This window comes from Natator depressus, chromosome 21 (assembly GCF_965152275.1).
Source record: "Natator depressus isolate rNatDep1 chromosome 21, rNatDep2.hap1, whole genome shotgun sequence".
NCBI lineage: Eukaryota > Metazoa > Chordata > Testudines > Cheloniidae > Natator > Natator depressus.
In genome coordinates this window covers 13,085,895-13,112,934 of record NC_134254.1, presented here as the reverse complement: position 1 = coordinate 13,112,934, position 27,040 = coordinate 13,085,895, and the positions used below count along the sequence as shown (strand labels likewise).

Below are 27,040 nucleotides of genomic sequence, written 5' to 3'. Positions count from 1 at the left end.
TTACAAGGCTCCCCCGAGCATTTAACCTCTTTCCCCTGTGGTAAGATGACAGCATCAGTGCCCGCAGGCTCATAGACCCATTAGCTCATCTATCTAGTACAACTTCCCTGGCACTGGTGCAAGATTGCGCATAAGGACATAAGAACGGCCCTACTGGGTCAGACCAAAGATCCATCTAGCCCAGTATCCTGTCTTCCGACAGTGGCCAGTGCCAGGTGCCCCAGAGGGAATGAACAGAACAGAGAATCATCAAGTGATCCATCCCCTGTCGCTCATTCCCAGCTTCTGGCCAACAGAGGCTAGGGACACCATTACTGCCCTTCCTGGCTAATAGCCATGGATGGACCTATCCTCCATGAATTTATCTAGTTCTTTTTTGAACCCTGTTATGGTCTTGGCCTTCACAACATCCTCTGGCAAGGAGTTCCACAGGTTGACTGTGCGTTGTATGAAGAAATACTTCCTTTTGTTTTGTTTTAAACCTGCTGCCTATTAATTTCATTTTGTGACCCCCTAGTTCTTGTGTTATGAGAAGTAGTAAACAACACTTCCTTATCTACTTTCTCTACACCAATCATGATTTTATAGCCCTCAATCATATCTCCCCTTAGCTGTCTCTTTTCCAAGGTCCTATTTTATTTTCTGCCCCCCACCCCCTTCTGTGGAGAGAGCTTGATTCTTAGCTGGGCATAGCTTCAGCACAGGAGACACTGTGTTTTCTAGTCTTGTATTCTAGATGGGTCAGTTGGGGTGGGCGGAGGGGAGGTATTGGTACACTTCCAAGCTCCACCTGCAAAATGAGCCCTGCCCACTTTAAGATGCCACGGTGCTGCTCACTGTAATGTATGCAGATGTTCTAAATATCTTCTGATGTGTTCTGTTGAGGCCCCCTTGGTGGGACTTAGAAGCCCTCCTGGGCTCTGCTAGGCTTCTTGGGCTTGGCACCATCTTGAATATTGGGGGAAATGAGTGGTGAAAATCTCTCCCAAAATGCCACCCACTTGTGGCACCCGAATTCATTCACATGTAATATGTCTGCTTTCTAATATGCTCCTTCCCCTTCCTGTCTTCCTTGCCTCAGTCAGCAGTGAAGTGGTTTAACAATGTTGACATCTCAATGGTCATTGTTGGGAATCTGAGTCAACATCCCAATGAGGTGAACGTGACAGGTCATGCCGCGCAGAGGTAGTGTTTCTGGCTCTCTGCAGACAGAGAGTGTGTCTGGCACCGGGAGAGTCAGCGGCAATTGGTCACTTAGCTCCGACAGGCCCATGTAAGACGCTCTAGCCTTAAACCTGGAAATCACAATGAAATATTTTGGGGTCTGGAATTCTCCCATGACGTGATCTCCCTTTGCTCATGCTGGGGCCTTCTAAATAGCAGGCTCAAAAAGGAGCTCTTTAAAAGAAAAAAGCACTTTGACTTGCTACTAGACAAAGGTCGGAGCCAAGGTAAAGATTATGGGCCAGATCCTCAGCAGATGTAAAACTGGAGCAGTTCCACTGACTTCAGTAAAACGTCACCAATTCACATCGCCTGGGGATCCAACCCTTCTGTGTTTAGAGGATAGTTATACTTGCCAGACCTCATTCTGCTCTCCCATACGTTGGGTCTAAAACCAGTGTAGCACCAATGTCTTAAGCAGAGTTATTCCAGATTTACACTGGTGCAAGAGAGAGCAAACTCAGGTTTGTCCTGTCTTTCCTGTAGTCTTTTGGGCGTGATTTGGATCTAAGTGACAGTGGTGTAAATCTGGAGTCAGTCCTTTTGAAGTCAATAATCCTGGGCTGGATCTTATTAATTGCCTATTGACTTCAACAGAGTTACATCAGTTTTCACCAGCTGACGAATTACACTGGTGGTAGGGTAAGATCAGAATGAGGTCCTTTGGCTGCCACCTTCTCCGTCTCTCTCCCTGTGTCTCATTCATTCCATCTTCTTCTCCTTCTGTGTGCTGCGGGAGAGTATCTTTCCCTTCAGTGTTTCTCTGCACTGAACACAGTGTGATATGATGTCATTCATTTCTGACTGCTCTCTTTTCCTTGGGGAGCCCAGAATGGGGCTCTGGGATACAGATCCTCTCAGCCTCCCACAGCTTGGCTCGAGTCTTGGCGTTTAGGACCAGCCCCTCCATTGGTGTGAACTGAGGTAGCTGGAAGCTGATTCTGATTCACTCCAGTTGAGGATCTGGCCTGTAATTTTTAACAGTCTTGCAGTGTCATGGTCTGATGCAACAAGGGTGGTCAAGAGAAGGTCTGACACACAAACTGGTCCAGTTCTCTTGACTAGAAGAGACTGAGCACTTCACTTGGCCCAATCCTGCTCATGTTGCAGCCAGCAGCAGGGAGTTTTGCTAACAACTCCAATGGGAGCAGAATCAGACTTGTGTAAAATGCTACAGGATGCTGCATGTCACTTCAGTGCAGGTCAGGTCCATGCAAAGCTGAAAGCCTGTACATGCTGTTAATAGAGGAACTGGAGAAGATTCAGCAAGCTTCCTAGGCTGGGGCTTTTCTGCTCAGAGGCTTTTCAGGTGCTTTTGGAAACAGATGCTCTGGATAATGGACTCATCATGAGCTCATCCTGTCAGGAAGGAGGCTGATTGGGGAATAAAACCCATTTCTTCCGCAGAGCATTTGCTTTCCAGCTTATTATTTCAGGCCCATTTGCAGTTGCTTGTGGTCTAGATGAATGAGAAGCCTGCTGTCACTGTTGGTAGAGGTGCTTAGCAAAGCATTTGAAACCAGCAACTGAAGGGTTAAAGGTCTGTCTAAGGAGCACGGGAAAGCCAGCTTCCTCCTGTGGTCCTATGGGTTTGGGTGGCCTGCACTGCCCCAAGACTCCAGAATCATCCCAGAGCCGGAATTGCTCTGGAACAATTGTAATTTGCAGCTGTTCCATACGAGCAGAAAATTAATGCCCCGCCCCCAGTGCAAGCTCAGCTCTGGCAGCTGTTATATAGACTCCATCCCTTACCCGCCCCTCCCCACCTCCCTCTTCAGAATGGGGGGCGGGGGCGTGGTGGAGACATTAATGGAGAGCAGCATCCTGCCTGGACCTAAGGGCCTGGGAGCCTGCTCAGCTGGTGTAAATTGTAAATTGGAGATTCTTACACTCGAGTTACAAGCCTCTCCCCCTCCCCAAGCAAAATTAATTTCTCTATTCTAATGGCAACCCAGACAGATCCTTAACTCTGGAGCTGTGAATAGCAACACTATCAGTTACAGCAAGAGATGTGGCATTTGCATGCAGAGCAACTGAATGCTTTTAACTGGTGCTGTTACACCGGCCTTTCATGTGAATTCATAATGGACACTTAAACAAATCTGTTACTAGAGGGAGTTCCATTTCAGAATCTCCATCTCCTCGTTCCAGCAGCTGCCGCAGCTTGACACACCCCGCGGTCACACTGGATTGTAGCTCTTGTAAATGGGTCTGGCCTGGCAGCCCTGGAGCTCAGAGTCCACAGTCCATCCACAGGACGGGCACAGCAAGTGTCCCAGCACACGATCCTCAGAGCTCATCCAGGGCCCATTCTAGCACTGGGAGAGGAGTAGGATTTAAGGTTTTAGCGGGAGCTGCACAGATTCAATGGGGCCGTGCAGATTTCCATCAGCGGAAGAGCTGGCCCATCCCTTCTATAATGATTCAGCACTGCCCTTTTTAACGGAGACTCCCAATTTGGATGTGTACATCTGCCTGCTGAGCAGCGTTGTGTGTGTGCAACCTAGTGGCTAATGCACTGGCCTAGGACTCAAGAGACCTGCATTCTATCTCTGAGCTGCAGGGGGACCTTGAGCAAGCTGCTGCCTCGCTCCGTGCCTCAGTTTCCCCATCTCTAAAATATGCATAATGATACTGATCTTCCTTGGTAGAGAGTTCTGCAAGCTACTGATGTGCTATTTACGAACTAGGTGTTGTTATTACTGGTAGGAGCACAACAATGATCTCACCTAGACTATCAAACAGCCCCCAGATGACTTCTATACCTGAGTCTCTTTGGGCTTGGGGTCAAATGTATCCCTGGGATGCTCCCATAGGCTTCAATGGAGATGTGGTTCCAGGGCTGGATTTGAATGAGAGCACAGTGGTGGAGGTCACAATCTCTGTGGGGCTGGAATTTCAAACGTCCTCTGCTCCCATTCAGACACCGGGATGAAGTGGCCAGATTTTCAGCTGAGTTTCAGGATCCAGCACCTCCCATTGTTCTCAACAGTGCGCAGGAGGGGGGAGGGGTGTGTGTGTGAGGCGCAACCATTGTTCTCAGTGGGAGCTGCTGCAACATGAGCTCTTGAAATTCTGGCTCCAGCCAGAGGGGACTCTGACTTGAATGGAGCTGCTGCCATTCATACAAACTGAGGAGCCGGCTGTAAAGGACGATCCCAGGGTCTCCCAGCTTTAACTCAAGGTCACCGTGTGCCCGGGGAAGGAGTCGTTATCACACCAAACCGTCGCCCTTTGCGAGTTAGGGGGAGCCTAATGATCGAATGTTCATTGTGCCATTGTGAATTTTAATTTCTCATGAGGCGCTGCTGGCTCAGGTGAGGAGCAAATGGACTGAGAGAGATGCAGAGGCACAAACATACCCAGGCTACCTCAATTGCAGAGGCCTAGCTGTAGGATCAGGGTCTTCCTTTTTTATTGGTAGTGCTGGTGGAAGGTGCCGGGCTGACATTCTGAAAGCCCTCAAGGCCAAAATCCTATAAGATACATCACCACCCCCAGCAGCAGGGCAAGCTTCCCCCGGCCTGTCCAGTCCATCACCTCTCCTCAACGGCAGGGTCAGGCAGTGGTGGCTTTGTGACGTACTGACCGGTTCCCTGGGAAATGGCCTAAGAGCCACCCGGAGAGTCCCGATCTGATATGAAGAGGGGAGCTAGAAGTGAAATGCTCTGTAGTTTTATCATCTTCCTGGCCCTTGTGGTCTTGATCTTCGACACCAAGGTCTGTTATGAAGAGTAGAGCAGGGCGGAGACCTCTGACCCTCTGAGGTGACCACTTTAAGAACATCACCGCCGGGTTCTGGAGGGCTGTGGTTACCATGGCCATGCTGGGTTCTGGCAACGGGTACCCAGTGCTAGTCTCCCAGGTGTCACTGGAGGGGCCGTGTCCTCTCCTTGTCTGTGACCTCTAGCATGGCAAGCTTCTGGGCTCTGCTTTGATGGGGAACTGAAGGAAATAAGAGCAGGGCTTGTGTCAGAGGGAGTGTATGAAATACAATCGACACCAGGAATATCCTGTTGTTGAACCCCTCCCCTCAGATTTGGACACAGCGTGTATCTTTCCTTATTCCCCCCTTGTAGGGATAGATAAGAAGGGGAAGGAAGTCTATTTTGAAGCTGCTTTCTTCCCCTTCCCTGTCTGCCCCGGGTTGTTCCCCTAACCACTGAGTTCATTTCCTCTTGCAGATAGTTGCCTTCTCCTCGCTCTTCTTCATCCTGGTCTCCATCACGACATTCTGCCTGGAGACACATGAGGCCTTTAATAGAAATGTCAACGTGACTGAGACGATGGTGGTTGGCAACACCACAAAGGTTCTGCTGACGAATAAGGTGGAGACAGAGCCCGTCCTCACCTACATCGAGGGGGTGTGCGTCCTGTGGTTCACGCTGGAGTTCCTGGTGCGCATCATTTGCTGCCCAGATAAGCTGCTCTTCATCAAGAACCTGCTCAACATCATTGACTTTGTGGCTATCTTGCCCTTCTACCTGGAGGTAGGCCTCAGTGGCCTGTCCTCCAAGGCTGCCCGGGACGTGCTGGGCTTCCTGAGGGTGGTCCGTTTCGTCCGGATCCTCCGGATCTTCAAGCTGACACGGCACTTTGTGGGGCTCCGGGTGCTAGGCCACACACTCCGGGCCAGCACCAATGAGTTCTTGCTCCTCATCATCTTCCTGGCCTTGGGGGTCTTGATCTTTGCTACAATGATCTACTATGCCGAGCGGATTGGGGCCAAGCCATCCGACCCCAGCGGCAGCGGCCACACTCACTTTAAGAACATCCCCATTGGGTTCTGGTGGGCGGTGGTCACCATGACAACATTGGGCTATGGTGACATGTACCCCAAGACCTGGTCGGGCATGCTGGTGGGGGCGCTGTGTGCCCTGGCTGGGGTACTCACCATCGCCATGCCGGTGCCTGTCATCGTCAACAACTTTGGCATGTACTACTCACTAGCTATGGCCAAGCAGAAGCTCCCAAAGAAGAAGAAAAAGCATATACCCCGTCCAGCCCCACTGGACTCCCCCACATACTGCAAGTCCGAGGACAACTCGCCCCGCAACAGCACGCAGAGCGACACCTGCCCCCTGGCAGCGGAGGAGGTGGTGGTGGAGAGAAAGCGATCAGGTGAGATGCAAAAGTGCCAGGTATGTAAGTCCCACCTAATGGAGACTCTAGGGAAGAGTCCACTCCCACTGGGGGGTTTGGCTGACTGCTGTGGTTCAACAGGGACACTCCAGATTCACGCTGGAGCGGGAGCAGAATCTGGCCTGATGCCCTCACCTCAAGGCGAGGCTGTCAGGTATTGATTTTTTGAGAGGGACTCCAGGCCTTTGACAGAGGCAGCTGGCTCAGGTGATTGCAACATTAGGGAAGCAGAATCCCTGGAAAGCAACTAGGAATGGTGCCGCATGGACCTGAATCTGTTCTCACGCTGGCATAGATTAGGGGTAAGTCCGTGGGGCCTAATTCCTCTCTGTCACTGCCCCTGGGGTAAATCAGGAGTAACTCCACTGAAGGACTGACTGATTTAAAAGCCCCCATGAGATCGGAAGCAACCCCAGTGTGCTAACCATTTTACCTAACCCGAGAGTGAAGATAGTAGTTTATTCGGTGATGCTTCCTGTCCGTGGCTGGCATTTCTGTGTTGGTGGCTAGGGTGCACCATGCTTCCCACTGCTAATGGCTAGCTAGGAGATTTGCAGAAATCCATCGGCAAATCCTCTAAGTGCCTCTGTGCTAAGAGTGCCAGCTACTAGCAAGCACTATTCCTCACTGTCTCTTGTGCTAGCCTGGCCTGTGCATTGCCCTGACACCTTGCTGGCCTGGCCTGTGTGGTACCTAGCAGCTAGCCCAGCCCATGCAGTGCTCCTATGCCCCGGTAGCTGGCCAAACCCATGTCGTGACCTTGTTCCCTGGTAGCTAGCCCAGCTTGGCCTGTGCCACATGATTTGCCTGAGCTGCTCCAATGACCTGGTGCTTTCATCTGGAGCAGGTCAGGAAATGGAATTTCCATTCCCTGGGAAAATCGGACGTTCCAAATTTGTTTTAATTTCAAATTTTGGAGCAAAAAGCGAAAAATTTTGAAACATTCCAGTGGATGAAAATTCTGGCGTAGTCAAATTGGTTAGTTTCAGTATGGTAACAAAGTTTCCTTTCAATCATGTTACAACCTGACCATACCCAATTGCACAAAAGTGGCATGATGTTAAAATTGGCTTTTTAATATACACGTCGAACCAAAATGAATCAAAACAATAAAGGCAAAACAAAATGTTTTTACGTTATTGCAACAAACGTCGAAATGATTCGTTTTGACTTTGTCCTCTCGAAATTATTGTTGCAATGGACGCTGATCCTGGCACACATTTTGATTTTTGACAAAACCGCATTTTCCGATGGAAACCTGTTGTGCCAAAAATTTTCCCACCAGCATCTAGCAGACCCATTTGACCCTCTGCACTGCTCTGCCCAGCCTTATTCGCACCACACCGAGCTGCCAGCGCCAAGAATCCACGTGTCTGTGGTGTGCAAAGGTTAGCAGCTAGCCCCCAAGGGAATGTATTACAATGTAATAGGTTGAAATCACTGCTGGGGTGTCTTCACAGCGCAGCCTGTCATTGGAGCACAGGAGCCGCTGCGTGCTCCTGATTTGTCTGTATCTCCTGGTGCCAACACTTGACAATCTTACGCTCTGTGTGGCTGCTGCCTGGGGTTTGCCTCTCTCTGGGGTTTCTTGCTACAGGCTCCGGCTGGCAGAGGAAGGCTCTCTGAGGCCTCCGTTGGGAGCCTGGCCCCTGATGTTTGTCTCCAGTTTTGAATTGCAAACAAAAGATGCATTTAAATTGCATGGAACATCTTGGCTTAGAGCCAATGAATCCAGAGCAAAAGCTGAAAAGCTATCCTCAGCTTGGCCTGTTGCAGCCCTGGAGCCATCTAGGTCACTGGCTCAAATCTGTCGAGCTCAGTTCTGGCTGGGAGAGGCTTTAGGAGCGGTAGATCAAAAGCAGCAAATAGATACAATAGCAAGCTGACGGTGACCAAAAGCTTGTGGGCTGTCTGAAAGTGAGTTGGCTGGATCTTAATCCAGTTCCCAATGTTAAGAGCAGAAGCGGGCTCTTCATCACAAAGCTGCTGTCTACACTGCAAAGTGAAGGGGAGATGGTAGCATGGGTGTCAATAGCAGTGTAGACGTTGTGGCGTGGGCTTGACTACAGGTTAGCAACCAGAGTGTGTACCCCAGTGGACTTGTACTCTGGTTGCTAGCCCATGCCACTGTGTCTACATAGCTGTTGTTACCTATGCCAGCTAGATTGAAGCTAACACGGGCATGCCTGCCAATGCGACAGTCACACCTTTGCTTACAGTGTAGACGTACCCTAAGACACTAGCATAACTGGCACCAACAGGCCGTCTTGTTGGCAATCTCAGCAGAGGAAACAAGGACTGAATGGGCTGTGGGGACTGAACTGCCCTCTGGACCCAGGAGTTGGTACCTTCCAGTGCTCTTTGAGACATGTTTGTGAGGAAAGCTGGCCCTGCTGCTTCCCCTAATTGTACTTGCCCTACAGAGGAATCTCCACCCTCCAGGGCTGTTAATCTGTTGTCTTTCACCAGCACTAAATTCACACCATGTACAGGGCCAGATCCTCAGCTGGTGCAAACTGCTGTAGCCCCACTGAAGGGCTGCACTGAATTACACCAACTGAAGATCTGGCCCTGCTCACGTTCTCTCATGGGTGCGTAGTGGGGCCTGCTACAAGCCTGTGTTTTATACTCATCAGCACAGGACCTGAGCACCTCCATTAAAGTTGCAGGAATTTCCTTTCAAACCCCTTGTTTGTCCACTCTCATGGAACAGTTCCCTTCTAAACTGAAAATTTCCATCCACAGGACCCAGCTCTCAGCCAAAATCCACTGGGTGCAGCTTGGGGCAGTTGTAAAGGAGCTGGGGGGTAGCTTCCCAATCCCCCTGCAGGTGGCTATTTGTCGTAATTTAGAGCCGCCTCAGGATTGATCTGAGGATTGAGCCCAGAGAGCCAGGTACTGAGCTGGTATAAACTGGCCCAACTCCACTGATGTTACTAGACCAGATCTTCAGCTTGACATAGGTCCAATGAAATCAGTAGAGCTTCTCCAGTGTACGCCTGCTGGAATGTGGCCTCTGTCTCTCCCTCATGGCGGATTTTTATTTTTTGGAAGGTTTGAACAGAGCCCCTCTAGTTATTTCTGAGTTATGGAAGGGCGGCATTAAATTATCTGGGGAATGAGCCAGCAAACCCCATTGCTGTTTCAGTTCCAATCGCATCAACTTGGGCCACATAAGGGGGAAAGTTCCCCTACCACTTCCCACGTTGTAGCTAGCGGGCAGTCAGCCACATGGCCTCCCTGTTGCCAGCAGCAGGAGTGAGCAGACAAGTGTGTAGGCGTGTCAGTTTCTCTGGAAAATTGATATTTTTCATACCTTTCCCCTTCCCATCCTGCCCCTGAAGACTCCAAGCAGAACGGCGACGCCAACACCGTGCTGTCAGACGAGGAGCAGCCCCTCTCGTCCTCGCATGAGGAGAAACGGCCGATGAGGCGCTCCAGCACCAGGGACAAAACCAAGAAAGCGGCCACCTGCTTTCTGCTGAATGCCGGCGATTTCCCCTGCGCGGCCGACAGCAGCATCCGGAAAGGTACAGGTGAGAGCCAGAGGCATCTGGTGGATGGAGTGACAGCGCGGGTCGGGGAGATGGAGGACAGAGGGACGAGTATGGATGCGTAAAGCTGATTTCCAACCCGGGGGGTGGGGGGTAAGGGCATTTCCCAGTCACTTCTCCATTAGCCCCCCCAATAACCCCCTTCAAAAGCAAAATGCTTCTTTTCTCAGGATACTGTACTCCCTGCCCTTCTCCTGCCCGCGCTGTCCCTGAGTGACGCTAGGCGTACACCCACGCTGCACCTCTGGGGTGAAACACCCCCACCACCGCATGAGAGAGGCTGTTTAGAAGTGAATGCCAGAGCGGAGGTTGCCCATAAAGTGCCACCTTGCCCTGAGCTTTGGCTTCCTCGGGCTCATCCCTTCACCCCGCTCCACAGGCATGTGCTGTTCTTACGAAGGGCTTGTCCAGTGCACTGTGTGATCCATTTCCATTGTCCTATGTGACCTTTTCCCTCTTTCACATCTATCCCCAGGAGACCATCTTCCCGTCCACTCCATCTCCCTCTACCCTTGTCTTTCTGTGCTAACTGGAATCCCCTTTGGGCTTCTCTTACCAGTACATCCTCACCTGTATTCTTGGCGTCCTTTTTCCCCATCCACACCTAGCTCCTGCGCTAGCCACAGCATCACCTAGAACCACTGGCTCTTCCCTGCACCTTGTCTACTCATTTACACCTGTGCAAAGTGTATGTAATAAGCTACCAGTTCAGCGTAATAGAGCTTTACGCTTGCTTTGCACAGAGAATCAGGTCTGCTGTATCTATCTGCCTCCCATCCAGCTAGACTATCTGCCTGAGAAACTACCTTGCCACCAGTATCTTCTCTTCTCTTTGTAGCTACTGATGTTTGTGCCAGCTTCCTTACCCACCAGCTCCGCCCCTACCTTGTTTGTCCACTTCTGATGCCACTCACCGAGCTAGGTCCTCAGCTGGTGTAAACCGGAGAAACTCCACTGAAGTCCATGGAGTTCCAGCTAGAGCTGGTCAAAATGTTTTCAAGCGCAAAAGTGATGCTAGGGCAGGGTTTGATCAAAATGTTCAGGTTTTGCGATTGAAAAAACCAGAAATCAAAATTGGAACATTTTTTGGTGAAAATATTTGGTTTTCAATAAGCATTTTGAGTTTATGGGTTTCAAAATCCTTACATTGTTACCGAAAATTGTTTCTGAAAGCTGAAATGTTGGGCAATTTCAATTTTTCAATGATAAAACAAAAAATGTTCAAGAGAAATTTTGAAACTTTTTTTTTTAATTTCCAGCAAAAAACAACTGACCTTTTCCAACTAGCTCCAGTTACCCTAATTTACACCAGCCAAGGATCCGGCCAATGGAGTTACTGAGAGTTCTGACTGAGTAGCCCAAAGGGATTGACCCAAGTGGGTTCATGCAGGTCTGATGGTTTTGCACTGGATCCTAGCTCCTCCCGTCCACCAGATGATCACTTTGTATGTTGTTGTTTCATAAACAAATTCTGCAAAGAGCTGAACTGAAAACTTGGAAAATAAATCAAATCAGGATTTTTCTCTTTCCTATTTAATGAGCTGCATAAAGCGATCTGCTGGCCTCTCTTGCTGCGTTTAGAGCTCAGAAGCGCTAAACAGTGGCTTTGTTCTTTAAATCTGCCCCTGAGGCATCATGGCCTATTCCCCCCCCTTTCTCTCTCTCTTTGATGGTGTAACATGATCCAGCCTGAGAGCTGGATTAACGCTGCCGTATTGGTAACATCTAAATCCAGTGCCTAGGTCCTCTGCTAGTTCTAACCCAGTAGGCAGGGTCAGTGTGTATTACACATTCCCCTCTGTGTCCAGTCTAAGGAGGAGATGAGTCTCTTGTGGCCCCAGCAAGGGACCCGGGCAGTGCAGCTCAAGCTGTAGGGATCTCCATTCATTCCTTGGTGTGAGCCAAGAGTGTTGGCTGCCACGCCATTGTCTCGTGTAGCATTAGAGACTGGGTGAGCCAGCACTAAACAGTGCCCAGGGCTGAGGAGCCGTGAGCCATTCCACCAGTGCCAGTCTCTCTTGCAGTCTGAATGGCTAATCCAATGGCAAGAGTCTAGTTTCAGTGTTCTCTTATGGCAAGAATAAATAACCCGTTCCAGTTCCCCTTGTACTATTCGCAGACCTGGGACAGGAGGGTCAAGGCCCCAAAACTAATGGGAGAGTAGCCGCTATGCTCACACTACAAGGGAGTGTGTGGGACAACGAAGGGAAAAACAGGAACGGGAGTGAGGTCAACGGTTGAAAGTCAAGGAACCAGATGGGGACAACCTCGGATAGCACCCACTGCTCCTCAAAGCCACGAGGCAGTCAGTGGACACTGCCCAAAGGAACGCTGCCTGGAGGTGTGATTGAATGAGGGAATGGAAATAGGTCCCACAGTTGCAGAGCACACCACACCCCCGCTCCCAGCCCAGCTTCCTCCTCCTGCAGCGATGGAGGCCATCTTGGCCAGTGCCAGGTTGACAAGGAGGTTGACAAGGAGGTCCCAGTCCCGTGACTTTGTGCGTAGATCAGGGAATGGAGGGAAAAGTGCAGCCAGAACCTGAATACAAGGTTCCGGAGGAGCCAGAAGAGGGGCTGCCACCTGACACATCTTACTCCAGTTTCCCTTGTTGTGGCCCTGGCTGATCCAGCTCTGAGGAGCTTTGGAGCAGCACTGCCTTTCCCATGGTCAATGTGGATCCAGTGCTGTGTTACTGCGCCGGGTCCAGTCTCTCTCTGGCAATGCAGAGAGCCCTGAGTAGCTTTGCCAATTCCATCCTCATTTTGCCATCAAAGCTACTGGCTGATCCAACACTACGTGGGACTGGGCATCACTGCCAGCCCCTTGTTGTGATGTAGCGAGAAGCAACATTGCTCGACCAAAACTCTCTAGCTCCTCCAGCAGAGACATGAGCTAAAGACTTCTGTGTGACTCTGCCGTGGAAGGGCCCTCTTGTTGTTCTTCACTAAAGTGGAGATTAGGAGCCAGATCTGAAGCCCACTGATTTCATTGGGCTTTGGATCAGGTTTTGGGTCAGCTAGGAAATTGGGGCAGCATAGAGGAGATGGAATTTATAACATATGAAGCTTCGGGCTTTATCAGTTGAGGGAAGGAATTAGAAACTCAGAGACATTAGGACTTTCAGATTTTTGGGAGAGCTGGAAGAAAAATGTCAATTACTTTTCTTGGGAAACGTTGAAACATTTTTATTATAAACATTTTCCTGCCTTTTTTTTTTTCATGAAAAAGCAAAACTAAACAGGGTGGTTTTTTTCAGTGTTCAAAACTAGTTTTTGGTTTTAAAAAAATTGACTTTTGTAAGCCGAAAATACCCAACAATGTTTCCTAGACCAAATAAAAATATTTTTTGACGAAAAAAATAACATTGGGGGGTTTTGGTTAAAAAAACAACAACAACTCACCCCCCAAAAAATTGGTTTTGAGGGTTTTTTTTTACCTAAATGAAAAATTTCTGCAAACTTTTTATTTTGGACCATATTTTTGAAGCCATATTTTTTTCATTCAAAAATATTTTGATGAGCAAATGTCAACCAGCTCTGATTTGTAAACTATCAGACCAGATGGGGAAACAGGTTGGGGAAAACAAGGAAGAATTAACACTGGGCTTTCCCTTTACAGGGAAACCTCTTTAGACAGAGCCTCTGCTGGCGTAAACTGGAAGTAGACCAGCTCAGGATCTGACCTGTTCTCTTTTAAACTGCACAAGTCAATTGTAGAGGGTCGAGTGGGATCTGAACAGGAAGTTTCAGTGCGTGTTACAATGGGCTCTTGAGCTATCTTTTATGAAGTCATGATTGCTGATTGATTATTGTTCCTTTTGCAAGCACCAGGGGCTTTACAAAGGTATGAATTCTATGCATACAGGGGTAACTTGCCATCATCCTCAGCTGAAATGCTGCCGGCTCTGGAGTGGGATGTGGCAATAGAATAGCCTGAGAAACACTCCAAAAGTGCTCTAAAGCGGAAAGTGGGAGAGATTACCGTAAGCAGCGGGAGCAGCTGGGAAATGTAACTGGACGGGATGCAATTACCCCACAGTAGCCAGGACACTGGCACTGGCATCCCTTCTCTGGTGAAAACCTCCATGGGATCTTTCATGATGACATGTGGTCAGAGCGCAGTGTCCCCTAACACCATGCTGGGACACTGGTTCCCTAACAAGTCCAAGCAAAGTTCACCCACCTTACGGGATCACCAGTGCTATTTCCTATAGCATCTGCATTTGTTGCCAGAGATCTCTCATCCAAGTACTGACCCAGCCTGGCCCTGCTTAGCTCTGAGAATCAATGTAACCACGCGTTCGTGGTGCATGAAAACATATGGACCAACTCATTCCTTTAATGTCCCCCCAAAACATCTAAACCTCCTGATTGAGGTTCGGTCAGAACTTGCTATCAGATGACTTGGGCTGAGAACTGGGGAAGATGCTCATTTGGAGATGTGATGTCCAGTTACTGTGTGATGTGATAAATGATAGGTCTCTGAGGGGTGAGCTGGTCGTTTCTTAACATGCTTCATGAAACACAATTAGCCTGGAGACTAGTGATTGTTTCTATTAACTGCGGCCTTTGTTTCACGCATTGTTATTTAAAGAGGTTTCTTCGAACCAGAGGCAAGAGAGACAGGATTAGATATGCTTAGGAGGAGCCTTTGTATCCAAATATTAGAACCTTCTAGCTTGATTGTCAGAGGTGCTGAGGGCTCTGTCCTAGACGAAGTTAATGGGAGCTGTGAATGCTCAGGCCCTAATTAATCTCCCATTGCGGCTATTTGTGCTGGTACTGGACATCCTGGCAATTCTCCAACTTCAGAGTACTTTGTTTCTGAGCCCAGCTCCCTGAGAGACTTCCGTCAAATTTGGGGACAGGTACTTATGTTATTACAAGCTCTGGAAGTCAGGACATTGGCGTTTGGCTGGAAGTATAATGCAGATATCAGCCATAGACAGGATTTGGTCCTGGTTCCAGTAGACACGTTTCAGACTGAGAATGGTTTATTTCAGGAAGTTGGAGAATATAATTCTCCTTCTCATAATACCCTTCTTCCATGCATGCGTCTTCTTTGGTCCTGAGAAGGGCAAGCCCGTCCTAACACAGATGAAGCATTTCCATCTCTTTTCCCTTCAGAGGGCATGACCCCAATCCCTTGTCCATACAGATGAGGTGTTTGAAACTGTCTCAGCAGAAGAAGTGGGAGAATCACTTGTCACTATCCTGAAACATGGCAGTGTGTGTCCGTTTTGGCATGTCTGTGTGCACGTTTCTCTTTGCATGTACCCTGTGTGTGGGTGCACATCCTGCCCTTTTGCTGAGCTACACACAGGGCTCTGGAAGGTACACCCTGGCGGTAGGTCCAGAACTCATCCCGCCAACCCCCCAAAAATTTAAGGCCCAAAGGGACTGTTGTGATCACCTTGTCTGATTCCCTCTAGAGTACAGGCCAGAGAACTTCCCCACAATAATTCTCAGAGCCGATCTTTTACAAAAACATCCAATCTGGATTTTAAAATTGCCAGTGATGCCGAATCCACCACAACCCTTGGTAATGGTTAATTACTCTCACTATTTAAAAAATCTATGCCTTATTTCCAGTCTGAATTTGTCCAGCGTCCACTTCCAGCCATCGCATAGTGTTAAAGCTTTCTCTGCTAGATTGAAGAGTCCATTATTAAATATTTGGTCCCCTATGTAGGTGCTTTTAGACTGCAATCAAGTCACCCCTTAACCTTTTCTTTGTTAAACTACATAGATTGAGCTCCTTGCATTTCTCGCTAGAAGGCAGGTTTTCTAATCCTTTCATCATTCTCATGGCTCTTCTCTGAACCCTCTCCAGTTTATCAACATCCTTCTTGAACTGTGGGTACCAGAAAAGGACACAATATCCTAGCAGCCGTCTCACCAGTACTAAATACAGAGGTAAAATAACCTCTCTGTTCCTACTTGAGAGTCCCCTGTTTATGTATCCCAGGATAGCATTAGCCATTTTGTCCACAGCATCACACTGGAAGCTCATGTTCGGCTGATTATCCACCATGACTCCAAATCTTTTTCAGAGTCTCTGTTCCCCATCCTGTAAGTATGGCTTACATTCTTTGTTCCTAGATGAGCACATTTACATTTAGCCACATTAAAATGTGTATTGTTTGCTTGTGCCCAGTTAACCAAGCGATCCATATCGCTCTGTGACAGTAATCTATCCTCTTCATCATTTACCACTCTCAATTTTTTGTCACCTACAATCCTCTTCACTGATGATTTTATGTTTTCTTCCAGCTCACTGATAAAAATTTGAAATAGCATAGGGCCAAGAACCAGTCCCTGTGGGATTCTACTGGAAACATACCCGCTCAATGGTGATTCCCCATTTACAGTTACATTTTGAGACCTGTCAGCGAGTTTTTAATCCATTTAATGTGTGCCAAGCTAATTTTATAGGGTTCTAGTTTTTAATCAAAATGTCATGCAGTACCAAGTCAAATGCCTTACAGAAGTCTACGTGTATTATGTTAACACTACTGTCTTTATCAACCAAGCTTGTGATCTCATCAAAAAAAGATATCGAGTTAGTTTCATAGAATATCAGGGTTGGAAGGGACCTCAGGAGGTCACCTAGTCCCACCCCCTGCTCAAAGCAGGACCAATCCCCAGCTAAATCATCCCAACCTTTGTCAAGCCTGACCTTAAAAACCTCTAAGGAAGGAGATTCCACCACCTCCCTAGGTAACCCATTCCAGTTTGACAAGATCTATTTTCCATAAACCTTTGTTGATTTGCATTAATTACATTACCCTCTTTTAATTCTTTATTAATCGAGTCCCATATCAGCTGCTCCATTATCTTGCCCAGGATTGCGTTGGCAGCAGCGTTTTGAGTTGGGAAATGGTCATCGATAGTGTTCAGGAATTCCAAGGGTGTTTTAGTTCTGGCAGAGTGAGACCTCCAGCATGTGTCTCTCAAATTGAAGTCCTCCATGATCGCAGTTGTTTGCGGTTTGTTTGTTTTTTATCCCCACGCATTATAGATAGCTGTGCAAGGAGCCAGTCATCCTAGTCCCTAGTGTGATTTGGTGGTCTATTGTACCCCATCTAGTACTTTATATGTTAGGACACTGATTCATAAGCATCTTAGTACTTCTTCAAGAGGAGCAGCGGGCGTCCCCCCCAGCCAACCAGATTATGGGTAAAATTTACCACTGGTGCTGGCCCTTTGTATTAGGGTAGATTTTGCCTCATGTGCCTGGAGGGCTTCAGGGCCTGGCAATGCCATGAGCTGTGCAGACCACATCCCCTCAAGGCTGTAGTTGGGCAGCAGGTGTGGCAGTCAGACCCCTAACCGAGCACCTGTGTACTCCTTTGCCGTCTGTCCTGCCATCTAACTCCCACTGACAGCCTGTGTCTATATTACACAGTTAATCTGGTTAGTTTAGCCTGGCATCTCCGCTGCTAAGTCCTGCCCACAGTACTGGGTCCTCGCTGTTTCTGCATCCACCCGTATCTGTCTGGGCATATCCCATGGTTCTTTGGGCTGAAATGCTCTAGGATTCTTTCCCAGTCAATTGCGAGAGAATTTCTGTCCTTCAGGGGGAATTGTGGGAAGGCATTGGAGGACTATTAGAACTCAAGTGATTTGCCTGTGTCTTCATTGCAAAGTGGGCAGGCTTCCACTCGAGTTAAAGCAGAGCCTGGATTCTAACCCACACTCCCATCTGGGTAACTTTCCACAGGCTCAAACACCTCCAAACCCTGATTAGAGGTCATTCTGTGTGGAAGGTAGGGAGGGTAAGGTTAAAACTGGGGTAAGAGCCTGGGTAACTGTGCAGTGTTAACACACTCGTCGTCCTGCATCAGCCTAGCGCACCAAGCAGCCATCTATGTATGTGTAATGTATGTGTAATCTATGTAAGATAATGTCTGTACGTGCGTATGTGCATACGTGATGCAGAAGTGATACCTACATAAGTCTGTGTTGATCTGAGTGGGAGAACGTGTATATAATTCATTTAGGAGTGTGTGCACGTGAGTTAATGGGCTGTGTCATGGAGGTGAAAACATCAGTGTGTTTTTCATGATAAGTGAGCGCGCAGTGTGTGGTGCATGAGTTATTTGTGAGTGTGCCGGTGTGTATATGCATGGATGAGTGTACGAGGGCATGCGTGTGAGTACATATGTTTCTGTGTCTTTGTGCGTGAGGGTGTTGCAAGAACGTGAGTAATTGACCAGACGTATAAGAGGACGTGAGTTAATGCAGCTCCCCCCCCGCCCCGTGTGCGTTGTCGAGTTAATGTGCATGTCTGCGTGACGATGCATTTCTGTTCCCCATTCAATGCACGGGTGTGATCATGCAGGCGCATCACTGGGCGGTGAGTATTTGCACGTGGGTAAGGTGGAACCTCTGATGCCATTTTGCCTGGGAAGAGACCATCAGGGTGCCCACTGCCATCAGCCGCTCTGTTTGTAAAATGCCTCCATGCAGCTCCTTGGCAACAAACCCATTTTTAAACCAATTAGGCTGACCTCAGTTAGCACCTATATGTGTTGCTGGGAAACCAGCCTCCCTAACGAACAGCGCTGATGGCAATTAGCATAGCAAAACCCTCCGATGCTTTGCAACTTTCCTTGGACGGTTTGCCCAAGCAGCAGCTTGGGATCGGGTGCTTCCGTGGCCCTATTAGAAAACAACACGAGCCCTTTGGGCTGGGCGAATAGAACCGAGGCTGCTTCCTTGGTAAAGAAGCCCGCTGATCAGCCTCTTATTCACAAACGCTCACATGAGCCAGGGTCATTCACACCGGGCACCAGCTGCATATTTTTAACGGGGCGGGGAGGGGAACTGACCACTGGAACAGTTTACTATGGGGTGGGGTGGATTCTCCCATCCTTGGGCCCTGTCACAGGGTGGCTGGCCCCTTAAGGGCCTCAGGGCCCCACCTGTGGCGAGATCAGCGCACTTCCCCAGGTGGGACAAATGATTTTGGTCATGTGACTGACTGACCGGGCTCAGGGATATAAGGGAGAGGCCGGCAAAGGTGAGTGGGAGGGCAGGTGGAGGAGTTTGAGCCAGCCACAGGCCAGCTGGAAGCTGCAGGTGAGTGCTGCAAGGATTGGGGCTGTTTGGATTATAACAGGGAAGGAGGGCTGGGGTCACCTGTCTCTGGGGGAGAACTGGTGTCTGAAGGGGCCAGCTGGTGTGAACTGCTGCTTTGCTCTGGAGAGATGGCTATGGGCTTCCTGGGTTTGGGGGAAGGATTGGGGCCTGGAGGGCCAGTGTGTTTATGGACTACATTAATTGCCCCCTGCCCCTTCCAGAAGGGGAATGTTTTAAAATGATATAGATGGGGTGGAGTTTTTGAGGAGCCCTGTGAGAGGGGAAAACTGAGGCAGGGTGCTGCAGAGTCACCACAAAGGGGTCCTCAGAAGGCAGAAAACCGTTTACAGGCCTCTCTTCAAGAAAGCACTTAAGCAAGCTCTTAACTTTTTTAAGCATGTGCTTAAGTACTGTCCTGAATAAAGATGTGTTGGTGTCTATAAGATCTGTAGCTGTTCAACCAGGGTAGGGATTGAGGTAGGGATTTTGGGGTGAGGATCTCTGGCCTGTGTTATGCAGGAGGTCGGAGGAGAAGATCATAAGGTCTCTTCTGACCTTAGGAATCTCTGAATTCACCAGGATGTTTGGGGAAAGCCCAAATGTAATGAACATTCTCATGAAGAACTGAATGTGCAATAGATTGTAAATAACCCTAAACTTTTGGGGATAATTTGAAAACCTAAACTTTATAAGCATGAAGAGTAACACCCCCAATCTCCTATGCCTCCCATTCTCTAACAGCATATGGACCTCTCTGTCATTTCATTGTCCTGCACTGGTCTCTGCTCTGACACCCCTCCCTCCTATCACACAACATGATGTTGCATCTCCACTCTGCCCATGAAAGTTGACACTGGCAGCGGAGTGCCAGGAGAGGAGAATCGAACTGGGAATTGCTCGCCTCCAGCTGAGTGGGCTGTCCTTCGCGCTAGCTGCCTGTTTTGCTGGGCATGTTAACTTTTCAGTGAGGGGGGAAAAAATCTATTCTCTCCCACGTGCATTTGGGAAAACCCTGGGTGCAGATTTGCCGCTTTCCTCAAATCCTTAAGTGCAACCTAAATAAAACAGGGCAAGGATGTTCAACACGCATCAGCCTCTCCATCAAATGGCTCCCAGAACAGCCGTGAGTGGGTGGAACATAAAGGGCCATTGAGTTGGGTGATGGAGTCTCATCTCTCTTTTTTTCTTTTTTGTTTATTACCACAATGTAGAGGATGGGGGCGTGACCCCTATTTCCCATCTCCTTAGCCACCCCCCGTGTTGGTGATTTAAGCTGTCTCTGGCTTGCTGCCTGGGCCCGTTTCGTCTAACCAACAACTGGATCGTTAAGGTCAATGGTAGCCCTCGCCCTGTGCACATCCGAGCAATGGAGCACGGGGGCAGGAGGCTTTGGCAGCTGGCCGTGTCAGGGGAGCTAGTCATTAAGGAAGCATGGGGGAGGGAGAGCCGTACGGGGGAGAAACAGGGAAGCAGTTGTGCCTCCCCCATAAGGTATGTCTACCCGCAGCAGGAAGCGAATGTCTAGCCCAAGTAGACTTGAGCTAGCGCACTTAAAATCACAGTGTGGGGGTTCTGGCTCGGGGGGGGGGGGGGGGGAGTTTGGCTCTGGAGCCGAGAGTCCAAGCTGGGACATCCACAACCCCAGCTGGGAGTGAGTCTCCCAGCTGCAGTGGAGACCTACTATGCAGGCCGTTGTGCATGGGCTGATGGGGCCAGGTGTCCTGCGCGTGCTGTGTCCTGCGCACTTGCTCCACGATTGGCTATGGCTTAACCCTTGCTCTGCGTCGGGCGCTGTGGGGCCAGGCTGGGAGCCTCTCGCTCATGCTAGGTAGCCCCTTATTCCATAGTAGGACCAGTTGGGAATTCTCTGCCGAAATGTCTGGTAGATGGGGGATTGCTGATTGCAGGGCAGGGTCCATTTCAGCAAATCTCCACTTTGAAAAATTGGGGGGCAGGAGAGGGGAGAAGAAAACTATTGATGATTGGGAAATGTCGCAGTTGGACTCCCCATCGGAGGAAGGGGATCAGAGCCCAGCCTTCGGGCCCTTTGATGGCAGCAATTAAAGCCCTGGGTCCCTTAAAGAGACCAATCTCCTCTATCACTAGCAAAGCACAGCTGAGCAAGTCTATTTCAGTGGGACAGCTTGAGGGGTAAGGAGCTACTCAACAGTTGGGCTCTTTGTTCCTGCTGTATTTTTGGAGGCACCATGATCCACACTAGACATGCAGTCAGAAGACCTGGGTTCTAATCCCAGCTTCACTCGGGACCTGTTCGGTAATGGCTTCCCTTCTTTGCCTCAGTTTCCCCATCTGTACAAGGGGGGCTAATGATACCAACCTCCCTCAGTATTGAGATCTGTGTGTGAAAGATACTACCTAAGGGTGATGTGACTGGCCTGATTTCCCTGCCGAGTTTAACAAGCTCACAGGAGTGTGTAGAAAAACCTCCCTCTTATTTCAGAAGAAAGAAAACGTGGGTTTTTCCGAGCCCTAGTTAGCACAGGGCAGAGACTAGAAAAGTCGTGGTTGTCTCTCATCCTCCCCCCCCCCCCGTCCCCCCAAACTTGTTTGTGGATCATTAAAAGAACAAAAAAATTAAAAGCGGGGACTTGTGCTGGGAGGACTCTGCAAACTGTTCAGCTGCTTCATTTAGGCTGCCGATCACCGACAGATTTATGTCAGGGCTGCTACGTGCCAAATAACCATTTCTGACATGGCACCTTCCGCACCTCCCCCACATGCCTGTTACCAAACTTGGAGCAGCACTGGAGGCCAAGACTGTGTTTACACTACAGCCTAGAGCCAGCACAGCTATAACCCTTAGCCCTGCCATGAGTGCAGGGGACTCGTGAGAGCACTTCAGGTCCTACGATTCTCTGTGGAGAGGGGTGATCCCTGACCAACACCGGGCTGGCCGCAGTTCCTGTGTGCGTTTACTGGCATCGCCTGTTCTGCTCGTCAGGAGTGGTTTCGTTGTACCGGTGCAAAGCATGACTCTGGCCGATAGCCGCCTCCAGACCAGGGGCGCTTTGCCAGTGTGGCTATGCCAGGGGCACCCGTGGTGATGAGCTGCCAAAATCTTAACAACGGGTTCCCTCCTCACCCCACAAGGGGGTTGTTGCCCACCCCCGCCCCCCGGGACTCCTGCCCCATCCAACCCCCCCCCTCCATGTTCCTTGATGCCCCCCCCAGGACCCCTGCCCCATCCACGCCTCTCCCTGACTGCCCCTAGAACCGGGCAGGAGGGTCTCGTGGGTCACTGTAGTGGGTGCCCACCCCACCCGTAAGAGCCAGAGGCACCTGCCGGGAGGCGAGGTGGGGAGTCCCAGAGGTGCTTACCTGGGGCAGCTCCCAGGAAGCATCCAGCAGGTCCCTCTGGCTCCTAGGAGCGGGGGAGCGTAGCTGGGGGGGAGCAGCCGCTCCCCCACTGATCACATCAAAAGTGGCACCTTAGGCGCTGACTCCCTGGGTGCTCCAGGGCTGGCTGGAGCACCCAAGGGGAAAATTTGGTGGGTGCAGAGCACCCACCGGCAGCTCCCCGCCCGGCCCTAGCTCACCTCACCTCCGCTCCGCTCCGCCTCCTCCCCTGAACGCGCTGCCCCGCTCTGCTTCTCCGTGCCCCCCCCCCAGCTTCCCGCAAATCAGCTGTTCGCACGGGAAGCGGGGGAGCGCTGAGAAGCAGACGGCGGCTTCCCGCTTGGGCCCAGGGAGGCGGAGGCGAGCTGGAGCGGGAAGCGGTTCCCCTGCGCTCCCCCAACCCGGGTTACCTGCTGCGGCGCGGGCGGCCCTCTTCGCACCCCCACCCCGCCCCAGCTCACCTCTGCCTCCCTGGGCCTGAGCGGGAAGCCGCCGTCTGCTTCTCAGCCCTCCCCGGCTTCCCGCCAAACAGCTGATTCGTGGGAAGCCTGGGGGGGGGGGGGCGGAGAAGCAGAGCGGGGCGGCGCGTTCAGGGGAGGAGGTGAGCTGGGGCCGGGGGTGGGGCGGAGAGCTGCCGGTGGGTGCTCTTCACCCACCAAATTTTCCCCTTGGGTGCTCCAGCCCTGGAGCACCCATGGAGTCGGCACCTAAGGCGCCACTTTGGGCCGGTTAAATTTAGAAGCCCTTTTAGAATCAGTTCTCCCTCGCGGAACAACCGGTTCTAAAAGGGGCTTCTAAATTTAACAACCAGCTCTAGCGAACCGGTGCGAGCCGGCTCCAGCTCACCACGGGGCGCATGCCTCGTGTGGACATAGCCTGAAAGAGAACCCAGCGCTGCGTGTTCATCCATTTCCAGTCTCTGTGCCAGGTTTGCCCTGAACTCTGTGCCATGCCTGTGACTCGTCTGCCACTTACCTCAAAGAGGCTCGTCAAGGAGCTATTCTATCGCCATGCATGCGTCTGATTTCTGTAATTAAGTGTATTCATTTACCTAACCATTCTGGTCATTTTAACAGGTTTATGAGACACAGAATATTCAGGGTTAGCACCTCTAATGTAACCAAGGGAAAAGAAAAGAGGCCACAGTTCACAGCACTAATAATGCCTTGTTCTTCTCCCCTGGCATCTATTATTGTATCTCAACAGACTTTACAAGGTCTTATTATTTGTATTACCATAGCACACTAGAGCTCCTGCCATGGGCCAAGCCCCCATTGTGTGTGGTGCTGTACCAGAACAGAAAAAATGGTTCCTGCCCCAAATTCTAGCCTGACAATAGGTCAATGTTGGTATTCAGCTTTTGCAGATGGGGGAAACTGAGGCAGTGAGGAACAAAAGCCTAATTAGGTTTTTAATACCCGGTGCCTCATCGTAGTAAGTAGCTGGGCATCTTCCAGAGAGATCATGTGGTGGATTCGCCATCCCTTCAAATCTTTCAATCAAAATAAGATGTCTGTTTCTGAAAGATCTGCATCAGTGAAACCGTAAGTTATTGGGCTGGCTGCAGAAAGTGGCAGGTGAAATTCTCTGGCCTGTGCTATGCAGGAGGTCAGACAGCGCTGATCACCCTAGTCCTTTCTGGCCTTGGCATCTGTGAATCCTAAGTGATTTGCCTAAGGCCACACAGCAAGGTTGGGAAGACCAAGGAATAGAATCCAGACCTGCTGCCCCTTTTTCAAGGAAAACGCTGGGTCTGAGAAACTTGAAAGCCGTCACCTGGCCCTGCATTGGATACATCTAGAAGCCCAAAGAGCCTGTAGCTAACTACCGAGCTCCTGAAACTTGACTCCTGCAAACACCAAAGGGGAGCCTGTTGCTCTGTGTGGCATGGAAAACCCTCAGCAGACCCAGAAACTTATGATCAGCAAAGCTACTAATGTTTCATCTACTGTGTATTAGACCTGACATGTAGCTGTGCTCTGCGATTTTTAGCATTGGCATTATGCAACTTGGCAAAAAGCATGACGAATGTGCAGCCCTTCCTGCCTCTACAGCAACAGAAACCAGAAATAGAGAGTAAGACTCAGGGAGTTTGTAAGGAGAGGCACCAAGCTGTTGAGGAATCAATTGGATTTATTTTTCTTTTCCATCCAAAAAAAAGTGTAATTTTTTTCAGGGGGAAGCTGTACATGTTGGGTGGGTTGGTGGGGGTTTTTTTGTGTGTTTTGCAGCCTGGAATAGCCTTTTTAAAAAGACCTTTCCTCTTTGCTATGTTTAGAGATCTAGCGAGAAGAAACATTTCCAAGTAGGGAGAAATCTCTGTGGAACAGCAGCAGGGCCGATTTATTCAGATTCTCCGAAAAATAAATATTGGCTTCTCTGCCTTTGCCAGAGTCCTGAAATGGCATTTAAAGACCTTGGTGTTAAGTGGTTTTCACATCGTCCTCAGTCCCGGCTTGATGTCCTTGGGGCCTGATTCCTCCCTTTAACTGCAGGGCCCGAGTAATGGCAGTGCAAGCTTTAATTAAATGTGCATCTGCTCTGGGCCGGAGGTATCATTTGGTCTTCATGCCCGCTCAGTCCTTGGTGCCTCTGCTGCTCGCAGGAGCAGAGGGATGGGGGTGGTAATGACACCTGTTGGCTGGACTGGAGTGAAACCGTCGGCTCGTGGCTTCACGCAGTTCCCTGGATAACCCTCCGAGTGTAACGTGCCACTCCTGCTAACCCAAGCTGGATTTGACTCTGTGATTTAGCAATAAAAACCTCCTTAGCCTCTCAGCAGTCCCCTGAGTCTTCCGATGAAGTGGGCTGTAGCTCACGAAAGCTGATGCTCAAATAAATTTGTTAGTCTCTAAGGTGCCACAAGTCCTCCTGTTCTTTCCGAGTCACCAAGAGGCTCGCCAGCTGTAGCTAATCAATTCCACCTTGTGCAATGCAATCACACCTTGTGACAGGGCTCTGAAGCTAGAAGCCTGATTGGAGCTGTGTTGGGATAAGAGAACTTGACCTGAAGTTGTTTATGGATCCAGGGTAACTTCTCAAACTCTCCTATTAACAGATACATTGTCAGGTCAATGCTGCTGAAAATATAGTGCCTGAGTGTGTTAAAGCCACCCCCCCCCCCCCCAGCCACACGCGCACCCCCAGGGCATGCCCTAGAAATGGCTGGGATTGCTACGGCTCCTGTGTTCGCTGCGCTGAAATTCAGTACATGCGCACACAGACCCATCCAAGGTGCGTACACACTCACTGCACAAAGACCCGTCGTGTGTGTGTGTGTATATATATGCGAGCACTCATCCATACATTAACACCCACAGTGCATGAGCACTGTGTGCAAAGGATACACCTCCCTTCAAACATTGCACGTGCACACACGCTGTTACAGTACACGGCACAAGGCCTATCTATGCATATACTAAATTTGCACATATCTATATCCATGCACAACCCCCACATCTACAGACATGACCCCTAGGACACATCTGCCAGCACACTGCTGTGGATTCAAACTCACACTTGGAAAACCATGTGGGGGTCTGGTGGGGATGGCAAAAAAAACAGTCCATCAAGGTGTGGGGTAGTTTGGTTCAATAATGAAGGCAGTGGAGGGCAGGGGGGTGGGCAGGATACCTAGGGTCTCTTCCCAATTTAGTCACTGATATGCCTGGGGCAAGTCCTTTCCTTGTCTGTCTTGTCTCTTTAGCTTGCAAGGTCGTTGAGAAGGGGGACCCTCTCTCACTAGGTATATGCATGATGGGACCCTGGACTGGGCACTATTTTAACACAAATAATAATGAGCGTATGCAGCCAGCCAGCTCATCCTCTATCCCGGCCCTATGCATTAGTCCCTATTACTACTCCAGAACAGGACCCCACTGTTCTAGGTGCTGTCCAAACACAGGGGAAAAACAGATGGTCCCTGCCACCAAAGTGCTGACACACTCATCACTCTGGTGCCGGGGTGCCTGTCTGAGCCCGGGTCACCAGAAATCCTGCATTCCTTTACCAACTCCTCCACCACCACCTTTAGCATGACTTTGAGGAAGTCACTTCACCTCTTCTTTGACTCCGTTTTCTTCTCTGTAAAATGGGGATAAACCTGCATGGGTGTTGTGGAGATCAGTTAATGCTTGTGAAGCCCGTTGAGATCCCTGGAAGAAAGATACATGCAAAGTATTGCTCCGTTTCTCAGGAGAGTCCTGAAGGAGCTGAGAAAATGGAAAGACCTAACGATCAGTTGGACAAGAAATGGACACGGCATAAAAATAATTGCATTGACCAGAAACCATCTGTACCTGGCTTCCCCCGCACTGCCAGTAAAAATCCACAGTGCCTAGTTAATGACAATAAAAAATGTCAGTTAGGCAATGCCTATGAGGAAATAAAAGAGCAAAGGCGGATGCCGTATAGATGCAGTCCTAGGATAAAGAGAGAGCTCTCTACTCAACTTTAAGCTACTGATATATTATTAGGTTGTCCTCCTCCATCCTTCTGGGCATACCAAGAAGCTATTGTCATGCTCTTGCCTCCCAACCAAGACCCAAAGGTAAGGAATGATTCCTCCAGAAGGACCACAAAGCACTGTGCAAGACATTTGTACAAGGGCCATTTTCTCTGACTGTTGAAATGCAGCCACCTCTCAGGTGAAACACAGCAGCTGAGCAACAGCACAGT

General features: G+C 49.8%; 1 protein-coding gene across 6 annotated transcripts in view; it reads left to right on the top strand.

The window, feature by feature from the left end:
• The window catches only part of KCNC4 (potassium voltage-gated channel subfamily C member 4), a 49,812-nt gene that overhangs the window by 8,402 nt on the left and 14,370 nt on the right, over positions 1 to 27,040 (top strand). The window contains exons 2-4 of one of the 6 annotated variants that reach the window (XM_074936123.1): positions 5,409 to 6,345; positions 9,711 to 9,902; positions 11,180 to 11,378. In XM_074936123.1, coding sequence (XP_074792224.1) covers positions 5,409 to 6,345; positions 9,711 to 9,902; positions 11,180 to 11,193 — 1,143 coding nt within the window. In that variant the 3' untranslated portion in view covers positions 11,194 to 11,378. Of the gene's footprint in view, positions 1 to 5,408; positions 6,346 to 9,710; positions 9,903 to 10,090; positions 10,814 to 11,179; positions 11,379 to 27,040 lie in introns of those variants that run through there. The other 5 variants (XM_074936125.1, XM_074936120.1, XM_074936119.1 and 2 more) reach the window with 5 other exon arrangements.